The sequence below is a fragment of the Phoxinus phoxinus genome (genome assembly GCF_949152265.1).
Source record: "Phoxinus phoxinus genome assembly, chromosome: 14".
Lineage (NCBI taxonomy): Eukaryota > Metazoa > Chordata > Actinopteri > Cypriniformes > Leuciscidae > Phoxinus > Phoxinus phoxinus.
Window position 1 is genome coordinate 32,386,433 of NC_136889.1, and position 13,769 is coordinate 32,400,201.

General features: G+C 39.9%; 2 protein-coding genes across 3 annotated transcripts in view; both read left to right on the plus strand.

Annotated features, from left to right (window-relative positions):
* col21a1 (collagen, type XXI, alpha 1) overlaps positions 1-3,625 on the plus strand; it is a 76,025-nt gene extending 72,400 nt beyond the window's left edge. For both annotated transcript variants that reach the window (XM_079634683.1, XM_079634684.1), the window contains exons 28-29: positions 1,384-1,461; positions 2,510-3,625. In XM_079634683.1, the coding sequence (XP_079490809.1) occupies positions 1,384-1,461; positions 2,510-2,697 (266 nt within the window). In that variant the 3' untranslated portion in view covers positions 2,698-3,625. The remainder of the gene's footprint in view (positions 1-1,383; positions 1,462-2,509) is intronic.
* Positions 3,626-5,692: 2,067 nt separating this feature from the next.
* The window catches only part of bmp5 (bone morphogenetic protein 5), a 32,523-nt gene continuing 24,446 nt past the window's right edge, over positions 5,693-13,769 (plus strand). The window contains exon 1 of the mRNA XM_079634707.1: positions 5,693-6,583. Coding sequence (XP_079490833.1) covers positions 6,130-6,583 — 454 coding nt within the window. The 5' untranslated portion in view covers positions 5,693-6,129. The remainder of the gene's footprint in view (positions 6,584-13,769) is intronic.

The window sequence follows — 13,769 nt, forward strand, 5'->3', positions numbered from 1 at the left end:
GGTGAAGAGACAGAGTGATGAAGCCAATCGGTATATGGGGATGATTAGGAGGCCATGATGGACAGAGGCCAAGGGGCAAATTTGGCCAGGATGCCGGGGTTACACCCCTACTCTTTCGAAAGACATCCTGTGATGTTTTTTTTTTGTGAACACAGAGAGTCAGGACCTCGGTTTAATGTCTCATCCGAAGGACGAGCATCACCATGCCATATCTCCTACGTGCCTGTCAGCGACTACTTGTGACTTTTACGAAGGTAGCGCTGCTTGGTTTTGGGCAGGCTTTATAGTTTTCTGGTTTGTGAAGTCATCCGCCTCTGACGTTCCACCACACCATTGGACTGATTTCGCATGTGCTTCAAGACGTCATCACACATTCCCCTCAGTGTCAATCGATGCAGCGTCTGGTTCTCTCTTTTACAGTCGTAACCGAGGCATTTTCAAGCCTTCAAAACGCCGTTGTTGTGTAAATCAACGGCCGTTTTCAAAGGTTTTTATTTGAAAATAGTGTTGTGTAAACGGAGCCTAACTTTACCTGCATTAGTTAATGTTTCCTTTGTCCCTGTTTACTGGTTGCTATGGTTATTTGTTGGTTAACTGATTCACTGCACCTGCTCCTTGTGTTCCGTGACACAGACTAAACAGATTTGGAAGGGATTCAAATTGCAAAGTATATTTTTCAGTTTAAGACTAAGGTTTTGTTTACACGGAAATAATCTGAAGAGAAAACGCAAAAGTGGCGTTGCGTTAGCACTTTTTATTCTGCGTTTAGACGAGCGTTATGGGGGGAAAATCTGCGTGCATATGGTGATGCAAAAGTGTGTAAAATTCTATGTAGTATGCACTCCAGGCGGCTAGGTGGCGATGTGGAGCACTGAAAGTGAAAGAGACGCTGACACAGTTTTTCATGTTTAATACGGTAAAGCTGCTGCTTTAACCCTCGGTGCTCTTCGCGTGTCGCTCAAATTTTGTAATTTTTTTGTCAGTGAAATTAATACTATATTCTAGTTTGATAATGTTTTGTTATTTTCCTGTACTGGTGCATGCCTGTGACATAAACGCGTACACGATGAGAGCAGATCGGTGCCTTCACTGTCTAGCAGACTTTTGAGTTTACCCTTTAGACGGGAATGCGACGGTGGAGCGTTTTTAAGATTTCAACTCTTCACTGAAAAGACACGATCGCTTTTTATGATGAACAGATTGCAATTAGGCTTTTATTCACAAATAAACATTGATCAGCGAACATAAACATTTTCATTTTTCGTTGAACTAACCCTTTAAAAGCTTCCAAAGTGAAATCTGTATCAGCATACATTTACATATATTAATTTATTTTGTCTGTTTTGAAGCACACAAATTGTTTTTTTTTCTGGCTATGTTTAGGTGATCCAGGAGAAAAGGGTGATAAAGGAAATCAAGGACGATCACAAATTGGAGACCCAGGTCTCCCAGGACCTCCAGGTGAGCAGATACTAACCACCACTACCACTAATTATTAAACAGGCCATTCATGTGTGTATTAAAAGGGTCATATACTTTTTATCATTTTAGTTTTTCCCTGAGACGTGCGCAACAAAAATGATGTCACTGAATGTGTAGTATGTAAACCAAAAAGATACTGTATATTCAACAATATTCAAAAATAATTATTATAAAACATTTAAAAATGTGAAAATATAAATCCTGAAATATGAAACATGGCTCTTACAACCGGATGGAAACAGTAATGCGCCTCGGCTGACCTCCTGTGATGGGATCACTAATCTTCTTGTGATTCATTTTTAACATCCACGATGCATAGCGTCACATTTTTGCATCACAATATATCGTTACACCCCTACTTAATAGTATACTAGCAATTAATAGCAAATCCTGACTTTTTTTCTCGCAATTGCGAGTTTATATCTCGCAATTCTGACATCTTTTCTAAGAATTGCGTGATATAAAGTTGCAATTGCATGTTATAAAGTCAGAATTGTGAGATACAAATTTGCAATTACCTTTTTATTTTATTTGTTCATTCTGTGGCGGAAACAAGCTTCTGTTTGATTCAGATGTAGTCTTTGACAAAACATTTTCTCATATTTTCTCATATTTTTGCTCACAATGTATCTTTTTTTCATGAAACTTCCCCACATTCAAATGTTGATAAAAAAGAATGCATTAAGCTAAAATAGCTTAATGCATTTTCTTTCTTTTTTTAAAGCCAGTTTTAAAAACTTTCTTTCTTTTGAAATATTGCATGTTCAGATATTCATACAACAAAATATTCTGGGCGCCATGAAACTTTTGTGAAAATGTTCAAAAATGCTTGCGCTCACTGGCAACGTATTTTCAAAAACGCTGGTGGGGAAAGTGTTAAATAATCAGGGTGGACATTACAAGCAGGCATAATTATTTACATGGTGGACAGTAGTTGAAAATGAGCACACAAAGAGCTTGAATGCTTGTATTCATGATAGAAACTGTCAGAATGTCCCTTTGACACAGAACATCTCTTTGACTGCAGGTCCGATGGGTCCGTCAGGAGTGGGGAAACCAGGACAGGCAGGGAAGCCGGGGTCACCGGGTCACAGCGGAGAGGAGGGGAAGAGAGGACACCCCGGGGAGCCCGGCCAGCCAGGAGTGTGCCATCCGAACATGTGCTACGCTGCAATGATGAGAAGAGACCCTTACAGTAAAGGGCCAAACTATTGACCGAGGCAGACAGTCAGTGAATGAGAGAAACAGCCAATCTTTCCAATCTCAGGACGATCAAGAGTGTCTCACACTCATGGACACATGAAGTACCTCTTAAAGTGTAAATAATACAGTAACACCAGCGATTGTCCTCAACTCCATTCGACACTTGCTGTCACAAGCTGAGATGTGCCATGATTTATTCACGCTGTTTGTCACGAGGAATGAGACGCATCGGCTTGTGAAAAGCATGTGAGGAGACGTCGTCCTCGCTCTCTTGCTCCCTCAAGTGGCGTTCACCATCACCAGCCCAGCGTCTCGCCGTATTTATGATGCCGGACTCACTGTCCCTTCTGCATTTGTTCTTCTGCAACGCTTCATGCCTTCTTCATCCCTTTAGATATGGCTAGGGTTCCCACATCTTTGTGACCAATGAATTTTCACGACTTTTCCTGGTATTTGTGATTTACAGGAAACTATTTAAAACAAATTGTAATTTCTAGCCTGTAATATTTTAGAGCAGAAAAAGTATATATCCACTATAGAAATGTCCATGAGTGTTTAAGATTTTATTCATTTCCACAGCTTTTCCAGGCTTTCCATAGTCTTCGGATCACACACGTGAGTGTGGTTAGATATCTATATTAAATGTTGAAATGGTAAATTTAACAAATTTATCGTATACATTTCAATCCGCCTTTCTCAACAGTAAATGAGACACAATTCTGATGTTTCTCTTTCTTTTACCCTTGGTTGATAAAGGGTGTGTAGAAGAGTGTAATAAAGCACACCTTCCAATAAATGTATAATTTTTTTGTTATTTATAAGAACTGACATCAGTTGCAGCTTCTCCTGTGAGAGCGCTTTCTTATTTTTGCAGTGATTATTTTTTTATAACATTCATGTGTTTGAATGACTTTTAATAATATTAATTAAAGCCTTTTTTTTATTTTTATTTTGTCACTGTTGTTGCTTCATGTTCTGTTCCAAAAACAGTATTATTTATGATGTTGTGAATGTTTTGTACTATAACTTCCAGCACATGTTTATCCCTATTTCTTATAGTGTCACATAACAGGGTCATAAATGAAACCGAAAAAAAGGGGTGAGGAACAAAAATATTCTGTTGGACTCCCGTCCATGCCCTGCGATGGATTGATCACTTTTTTAATTGTAATTGATATATTTCTTAATGATCTACTCTTATAGCATTACACCCGTTCATGGTGAATTCATTCTAGGTAACAGGCAATCTAATCAAATTAGTCTGAGATTATGGAGTATTACTGTTGATTACATGAAATAATAATACGTGAGATTCAGCAAAGCTTTTACTGGTCAAAACGCTGCTCTTGTGATGAGCCCCAGATCCAGTCCTAGGTGGCGCTGTTGCTCTTTCTTACATTAGGATGTTCCCTGACAAGACTTTCCTGCGAGGTCTTCGTCTGAGCCTGATGTGTCCTCACGGGGAGCTGATATTCATAGGATTTTTACACTACAGTCAAAGGTTTGGGCTCACTCACTCTTAATATGCGTCTCATTTAGTACAGCAGGCTAAGTCAAACCAGTATCAACTCCATACGGACCCTGGCTCTGTCATCAGGAGCATCCTGCCGCTCTCTTTCTACACAGTTGTGACCCAGGAATATATGTATTTAGTCAGGACTTTTTCAGAGATGTTTGTAGGTTTCAACATGTCAACAACTTCTCTTTGGTCTTTAAAAAGGACTGACATTAATTTAGTGATCAAATTTAGCACTCCTATGCACTGTAAAAAAATTGCTGCGATTATTTATCACAACTTACAATCCAACATTGTTTCAACTTTGAAAAGTAAGTGTTCATGCTTGACTTAACATATTAAGTTTAGTTAACTTTAGTTTAGTTTAGTTAAGTTGGATATTTAAGTTATCTCAACAAATTTTAAGTTGTTACAACTAATCGCAGCCACATTTTCAGTGTGGAAATATTATCATATTTTGTAATTATCATGCTAATTAAAATTTGACAATTTTTCAAATTGCTTTGTTCTGGGGTTTCTAATCAAAATATGACTTTCTGTAACAAAACAGGGCATTAATTAATGTAGAGACAGCAGGACTTGCAGCTTGTTTAATCGGGCATTTTAGAGACACAACAATTGAATAGGGAAATCAATTATATATCAATATTCCTGTGGTATAGTAGATATTATTACGAAAAATGTTGCCAAATCTTACTTCTATTACTTCTTTTTTATTACATGATTCCCCAAGAACACATTCATATTCCAATTAGATACAGTGTATAGATACATTTAGATACATTGGGATAACTCATTTATGGGCACTTTATTTAATAAAGTTAAATGGTATATACATTAATTCCGTTATATCTTACTGTATATAACATGTTGAGGACCATCTTTATACAAAGTTTTCATTTTTTTATTTTTATTTTTTTATCCTGAAACCTAAAAATTGATTGGTGAATGGGAAAAAAATCCCATCGTTTTTGCCTATACGTGTCATTTCATGCCTTGTGTTCACATTGCATAACCAGCTATGCTTAAAAAAAAAACTCGCCATTTTTTTCTTATGCTCTAATAACATGAAAAAAATACTACATTACTGTCCTTCACTAAATACTCAAAGTAAAAATACAATTTTAGTTTTGTTAAGAAATGAACACGTGGGTACAACAATGTAATCCTATCATAATCCTTCAGTATTAGCTTTAAATCCAGCGTTTACAAGATTTGAGTTTGCAAACGCGCAGAAGTCTCACAATAGCGCTTTTACAGAGAATGGCACTGCCATAGCGAGCTATAAGCGCACTCGAGCTGTGAGCTGAATATAAGCCACAGACCCAGCAACGCTGAAATAAAGCTGACAGGTGTTTGCCCGCCTGGACTTCTCTTTGACTAATCACGAAAGGTCTCATATATCAAGTGTCTCTCATTTCACGGTGAGCTTGCATTCATGCCCCAGGTCAACGATGTTTTATATACGACCGCTAGAGGTTGATGCAAACCCTCCAGAGTGTGGGCCGGACTCTGCTTTCAGCACTTCTTCAGGGATGTAGTCTTGTGTTGATGCGCGCTCAACTTCACCAGTTCATGCACTGACTCCTGAGAGCGCGCGCTTCTGTTCACAGGCTGTTCTCAGTGAATGCACAGGGGAACAGAGTCCTTGTAAGTTTTGCTTTCTCTCTCGTATTTGTTTGATGTTAAATAATTCAACTGAGAATGCAACTGAACGGCATTAGTGAAGATGTTGCCTAACAGTGGCAATAGGCATGACCCGAGGCATCACTTTGAAAACTAAGAAGGAGTTATTCTAAAATATACTGAGTAAAAGACTTGATTAGGCTAGTAAAGACACTAAAACAAAGTTATTAATGGTGCACCATGGAGAGCGCCATCATCAACCCAGCACTCGCTTGGTGAACGCATCATCCTGAGAGAGAAAGATGAGAGCGCCAACATTTGGACTTCTGTGGAGCTGTCTCGGTTTTCTTCACGGGGTTCAGTGCGGTTTAGGAGACAACCATGTGCATTCGAGCTTCATTTACAGGCGGTTGCGCAACCACGAGCGGCGCGAGATCCAGAGAGAAATCCTCTCCATCCTGGGCTTGCCGCACCGTCCCCGGCCCTTCTCCCCGGGGAAACAAGCGTCGTCGGCACCGCTCTTCATGCTGGACCTGTACAACGCGATGACGACCGACGAGGAGGACGCGATACTCGGGAAGGCGCTCGCGGGGACACCGCGTAAAAGCGCGCCCGGAGTTCCAAATGGATACTCGCGCGCCGCGCATCAGCCGTACCGCGCGACGCCACTGACCAGTCAGAGCCCGCCGCTGGCCAGCGCGCACGACAACAACTTTCTGAATGACGCGGACATGGTGATGAGTTTTGTCAATCTTGGTAGGTATATGCTATAGAATTGGGTGTTTCATAATGCTATATGTTCGATAATAATAGTATTTGTTTTTACTTACTATCAATTAAAATAGGCTACTTGGAAATTGGGTTTCACTTTGATGGTCCCTTTTTAACACATTCTGTTGACTATAAGTAACGTTGCACCTACATGTCTACTCACTCTCATTAGAGTATTAGTAGAGTAGCCTAGACTGGTAGGGTTAGGGTTAGAATAAGTTGACATGTAGTTGCAGTTACTTATAGTCAGTTGAGTGTCTGTTGGAGGAGGATCACAATAAAGAGTTATCAGATATTAAACAGACTAATACTCTAATGAGAGTTAGTTGACATGTAATTAAGTTACTCATAGTCAACAGAATGTTCAAAAGGGACCATCAAAATAAAGTGTTACTGTAATTTGTTCCTCTGATCTAATCAAAAATTTAAATTTGAATGTGTATCCCCATAGTTTTACTTATTTCGGTAACACTTTATTTTACAGTGTCATTGTTACACTGTTATACATTTATATAACATATAAATTATGCATAATTACATGCAAGTAACCCTAAACCAAACCAAACCCTAATCCTAAACCCTACATGTAATATTACTCATTACTTAAATGTATAATTACACTGTAACAAAGACACATTCAAATAAAGTGTAACCCTTATTTCTATACGTTTATGCATTTATCAGAAATGTGAATGTTAAACAGTGACACTGCTTACATTTGGTGTCACATTATAGAAAGAATAAGTAAAACTAGACATTTGAGTGCATTTCTACAGCATTAATGCCAGAATTACCAGATTCATCGCATGTATTTGTTGTATATCTGCGGTCTTATGTGCTGGTCTTATGTGAAGTTTTGTTCTATAAAAGTGAGCGAGTGAGGCAGTGGCAGTCTGAAGCGCGTGTTCTCGACAGAAAGGGCCTCGCGGCTCTCAGACTCAGAACACGGAGGCTCAACTTCAAATATGTGCTCGTTTACAGGAGGAATGCAGTTACAGCCCGCTCCGGATTTAAAATGCTCATTACTGATAATTGCCAGCTACCGTTAGGTTTGTCACATATTACAGATTTAGTGCTTCGCCAAGTTTATAAAATGTTAAATTATAACCTGTTGTGTAGCAGACACACTGGAGTCTGAGAGTAAACACACTTCTGAAGATTTGCAACAACAACAAAAAAAACTTTAGATGATGTCCATTTGCTGGATATTAAAGTGAAAAAAGCTTATTGGAAAAAAAAAAATGCTAGATTGTACAGGAATTAATGGATTGTGTGAGTGTAGCGTTCAACAATAATGATGATATAAAAATGCAATCAATATGTTGCACTTTGACTTCATTTGCTTATATTGTGCCCTGAAGTGATTGTACATTTATATTAGACTTTTATAGCCAGTTTTTCTGACGAGATTAAACACTTTGGTCCTTGAAATCATCTCTTTCAAAGCTATTAACATCTTGTTTGATCTCAAATATAGTGTCTTGTGATTCCAATGAATGTTAAAATAGCAGGTGCTTTTTTTCATATTACTGGAATATAGTCCTCCACATTTACCCTGTCCTTGAAATCTCTATAAACTGCGTATATATAGGACTGTATGGTTACTGGAAACTCTGAGGCAATTGCAGGTTCTAGAGAGAAAATAAAAATGTGGCTATAAAGAGTGTTATTATATGTGAATACACTCGCATGCACGTACCGTAGTGAAAGGAGAATCAAGCAAATCACGCACGACGTTTACAAGCCGGGTTAGTTAATATCCTGTCGTTAGTAATAACTGCTTTGTGCTGTTATTCGAAGAATGCTGTGATAAGATTGAACTGTATACAACTTCAGTGGCTGTGACCTCTCACCTCACAGTCCATGTAAACTTATCGAGTGACTGTCTGACCTGAGGATAATTTGCTTTAATTACTTCCTGTTGTTAAGCAGAGGAAAGAGCTTGAAGAAAGGCCGCTTTTCCTCAAATCTGCTAATCTGGTGCCAGCAGCTACTGACTTTTTTTCACTAGCTTTGCAGATGTAATTTACGCCTTAGACGTAGAAGGTTTTGCCTTCTCGTTCTTCCATTGAAGGCCATTGTTCTGTTTATTAACAACATAGAATCTTGGACACGGATGAATCACACAAAACGTGAGCGGTTTTTATGGGTTTGTCAGACAAATACAGAAGGGAGTTCTGTGTAAAGAGAGTCTGGGCCTCAGAGATGTCCGAGGAAATAAGCGTGTGTTCATCACCTGAACTGCTTCCACTCATCAGGGCAAAGCTATCAGACTCAAGTGCTCAACAGATTCTGGATACATTACAGCCAGGGTTTAACATTGACTTATTTGCTCACCAGCTAAAAGTTACGAGCCACTCAGCATTTTCACTGGCCACAGTTCTGACATCGATACCATGGGGGAAAATGTAGATATTTTGGTTACACTTTATTTAAAAGTGTCATTGTTACATTGTAATTATATATTCAGGGCCGCGCGCATCACGCGCTGTGCGTAGGGCACCAAGAGCTGAGGGGGCACCAAATAAATACCCTAATGAAAAATCAATAATTATAATGCCGATATTATTTCAATACAGAAATACAGACATCCCGGGAGTCTCCCGCGTATTGATAGCGGCTCACTGATGCCCACGAATTAGTTAAAATCTCCCGGAATCTAGAGCGAGCGCGCCCGCGAGACAGCGACTGCTCCAAACCGCGCAGCAGAGAGCAAGAGACCACGCGCGTGCCTCATAAAGCGCATGTAATATCATCATAAAGGAATGATGCAATTATGCTTAGGGCACCAAAATGGCTAGCAGCGGTACTGTATATATTTAAGTACCGAGTAATATTAATTACAGTTTTTTTGGATTGCTTAAGCACGATTTTCAAAACAGGGCCCGTGTTTTCAAAACACTACACACAATTAGCACAACCACAAACCCAATTAGCAAAACATTACAGATCCTTTGCAAAATTAAACACTCTTGTAAAAACTATACACTTCTGTTTAAAAACCACACTTTGTTACCATATGAAACACACACGTTTCACATTGCTATACTCTGTTTGCACGAGTTACACTCTGCTGTGATAAACATAAAACACTTTTAGCACTTCTACTTCCCTATGATTAGAGTTGGCTACCATCAACAAAGTACAAATATAATGTAAATTCACCAAACACTACACAAGACCAATGTTGCAGACTGAAGAAACTCATTTATTTCTCAACAAGGTCAAAATGTTGACATGGAGATTCATAATACTGTAACCAAACGTCACTTTACGTAAAAAAAAAAAAAAAAAAAAAAAAAACACACTAGACATTGTCTCTGCGCCTAGCTGGATCTGGCCAGAGAATTTCATCAACATCGCAGGCAATGTTGTCATTAGCAAGACACCTTGGAAAGAAACGTCTTGAATGACGAATCCATCCTTGTATTGCTGCTACCTCCATCTGGTCACAGGCGTCCTCCATGGCTTGGATGAGGGGTATCTCAGCCTGGAGACGGAGATCATATACCTTCCACCGCCATGCCGAGAAAAACTCTTCTATAGGGTTGAGGAATGGAGAGTATGGTGGAAGATATAAGACGGTGAAATGTGGATGTTGCTGAAACCAGTTCTGAACCAGAGCAGAGCGGTGGAAAGACACATTGTCCCAGACAACGATGTATTGCATATGATCGATTTGATTTGCTGCTGTTATGTTGTGCAATTGGTCCAAGAATGTAAGTATGAGTGCTGTGTTGTAAGGGCCCATGTGGGCATGGCGGTGGAGGACCCCATTCCGTGTAATGGCTGCACAGAGTGTTATATTACCCCCACGTTGCCCCGGGACATTGACTATAGCCCTGTGGCCAATGATGTTTCTTCCCCTCCTTCGTGTTCTCGTCAGGTTGAAGCCAGCCTCATCTACGTAAATGAACTCATGCTGGATCTCCTCTCCATCCATTCGTAAAACTCTCTGAAAAACAGTGTCAGGCAAAATTGTGTAGTTCAGTGTAGATCTAGTATACATATTACAGTAAAAGATTATGAGACAGTATGCAAGATCACACTGCTAAAGTGAATACATACCTCTGCATAATCATGCCGCAGTCGTTTCACCCTTTCGGAATTGCGCTCGAAAGGCACTCGATAAATTTGCTTCATTTGAATATGTTTTTTTTTTAGGATGCGTGCCAATGTTGATGTTGAGACCTGATGGATATTGTTGAAAATGGCGTGGTCATTGACAATGTTAGCTTGGAGCTGCTTGAGTGTTATAGCATTGTTGGCCAAAACCATGTTAACTATCTCCCTCTCTTGCTGTTCTGTGAACATAGGAGGCCTTCCCCCTTGTCGTCCCTGACCCTCAATCCTATGTAGAAAAAAAAACAGTATACAATAGTACAGTAATTTCACAGGAAAAGGTAACAGAAGTGCTGATAGTGCATAGAATACAGTACTGTAAGCAGTTACTGAAACCGTGCAGATGTTTTTGATATGATGATATTTTTACAATACCTATTTTCCAGTCGAAATGTTCTTAACACACTTGCCACTGTGTATCGGCTTAGATTTGGCTGTACTCGCAGTCCAGCCTCCCTCAGCGTCAGGCCGTGGTTGACAACGTGGTCAACCAGTGTTGCGCGGATCTCATTGGTCAGATTCGGTCCTCTTTGAGCACCTTCTGGTCTTCCCCTTCCTCCCCTTCCTCCCCTTCCTCCCCTTCCTCCCCTTCCTCCCCTTCCTCGTCCTCCTCCTCGTCGTCCTCGTCCTCCTCCTCGTTCTCCTCCTCCTCGTTCTCCTCCTCCTTGTTCTTGTTCTCCTCTTCCTCCTCCTCGTTCTCCTCCTCCTTGTTCTCCTCCTCCTCCTCGTTCTCCTCCTCCTTGTTCTTGTTCTCCTCTTCCTCCTCCTCGTTCTCCTCTTCCTCGTTCTCCTCCTCGTCCTCCTCGTCCTCCTCGTCCTCCTCGTCCTCCTCGTCCTCCTCGTCCTCCTCGTCCTCCTTGTCCTCCTCGTCCTCCTCGTCCTCCTTGTCTTACTCTTTCTCTGACTCTTTCTTTCCATTGTGCTTGAAGACAGATGAACTCACCTGCTGCTTTTTATAGTGCTTATACACCTGATTGGTGTGTCTGCAATTAAGCAAACGAGTGTTTGCACACCTGATGACTGTGTTGAACCAATTGGTTGTACGGTGCGGTAATTTGACAGTCAGTGCTTTGGTATTGCAAGGAAGTGACTTCATGATAGATTTTTGTGTGTAATGTATGTTAAGTGTGTTTAGTGTTTTGCAAATCACTGTGTGCAGAGTTTTGCAACAAGTGTGAGGTTGACAATGTGCTTATAGTTGTGCAAATATGGGCTGATGTTTTGCTTCTTGGGTGTAAGGTTTTGCTAATAGTGTACTACTTTTAATTTTAGTGTGTTAGCAATCCAAAAAAACTGTAACTACATGTACTTACTATAGGGTTAGGGTAGGATTAGGGTTTGGTTGAGGGTTAGTTGCATGTAATTATGCATACTTTACATTTATTACTATGGTAAATACATGTAACATATGTAACAAGGGCACTGTAAAATTAAGTGTTACCGATATTTTTAATATTAATAATTTTTTTTGCAGCCGTATATTAGTCTGCTGTCCCTTTAAGACCTGACGCACGGATCCATTACACTGTTACACACACGTTTTCTTTCTCCACTGTTTACGTTAAAACAGAACTGACTGTGTTTATGTGAATACTCATCAAGAATTTGTCATTATGTTTTGTGTGTATTTGAATGTTGAAGTGCAATAAGCAGCAAAAAAGAACTAAATTTAGCACTGAGAGGCGGCTCTTTGTGCGCACTTTGAATGCGTAAAATCATGCGCAATACACACAATCACACGGCAAAATTCAATCCCAGTATCAGCAACAATATTAATCCGGAGCGAATGAAATGAGCGAGTGCGTGGAGGCGGGTTTTGTGTGTCACTCGCTGTCGGAGAGATGAGAGAGAGACTTCTTATACTTTCAGTATCGATATGAATCGGAAAATTTTTATATTTTTGTCAACACTACATTGCACTTAGTTTATTATTTCAGATGCATTTTTAAAATACTGCAATTGAAAAATGTATGTAATGTATACATTATATATCAAATTCAACCTGACAAAGTGTCTAATAGTAGTGGCTGCATTACACACTGCAGATTTGCATTTCAGTACAAAATCTGTGTATGTTGTAGTTCATGGGTTTATAAAACTACAATAGAAGGATGAGAAGTACAGTCATAGGAAAGAAGAATTAGAAGAAAAACCCCAACTATGAGTGCAGCTTAAGCCTCTGTTCAAAGATAAAAGCTGGATCATTGCCATGCACTCACAATATACTTTAAATGATGTCTTGAAATAAATGCACTGAAATAATGACAGAATATCTGCTATTGGCCGGAAAGCACTCTCTCCCCATCATCCTCTGGTGTTCATTAGCATGCAGGATGCTGGAGTTGAGTCTGGCCAGCTGCTGTAACTGTGGCCTGACCTCTGACCTCTGCGTGTTAAGTAACTGCAGACTTTCACTGTAGATAAACTATCAGAGAGGCCGAGCTGCGCTGTTTCACCGGCACCGCAGCGCACACACACTTCACACTGCGCTTCAGAAGCAGTGCTGGACGGTCAGTTAGTTCCTTATACGTTCAAGTTCAGTAATTACAACAATCAGTTTCAGTTTCAGTTTCATCTCGACCAAACTGAGCCATTCATTTTAAAAGTACATTCATCAGTTCTGTCATTTAAATAAAATGCCTCCCCACTTAAACATATAGGCTATCTTTTATCTTTTAATGAAAATAGGTTAATAAAAAAAAGGATTTTATGTTGGAACACATTAATACTGTATACAGTATATAAAGCAATTATTTTCTCGATTGTTTAAAAACAGCCGATGATCAGGGCTGATTATATCCTGTCAATCAAAAGTGTCTGGAAAGCCGAGACTGCAACTCATGCTGTGTGTGAAGAAAATCTCTCGTGTTGAATTTAGGGCTGTCAAAGTTAATGCGACGGAAACACAGAGAACGTGCTCTATCTGAATCACCCGTAGTTCAGGGTTGCAGGTCCTGGTTCTTCCATCAAACATTATTCAGGGTTCCCACACCTTGGTTAACCTCAAATTCAAGGACCTTTCAAGGACTTTCCAGGTCCAATGGACTAA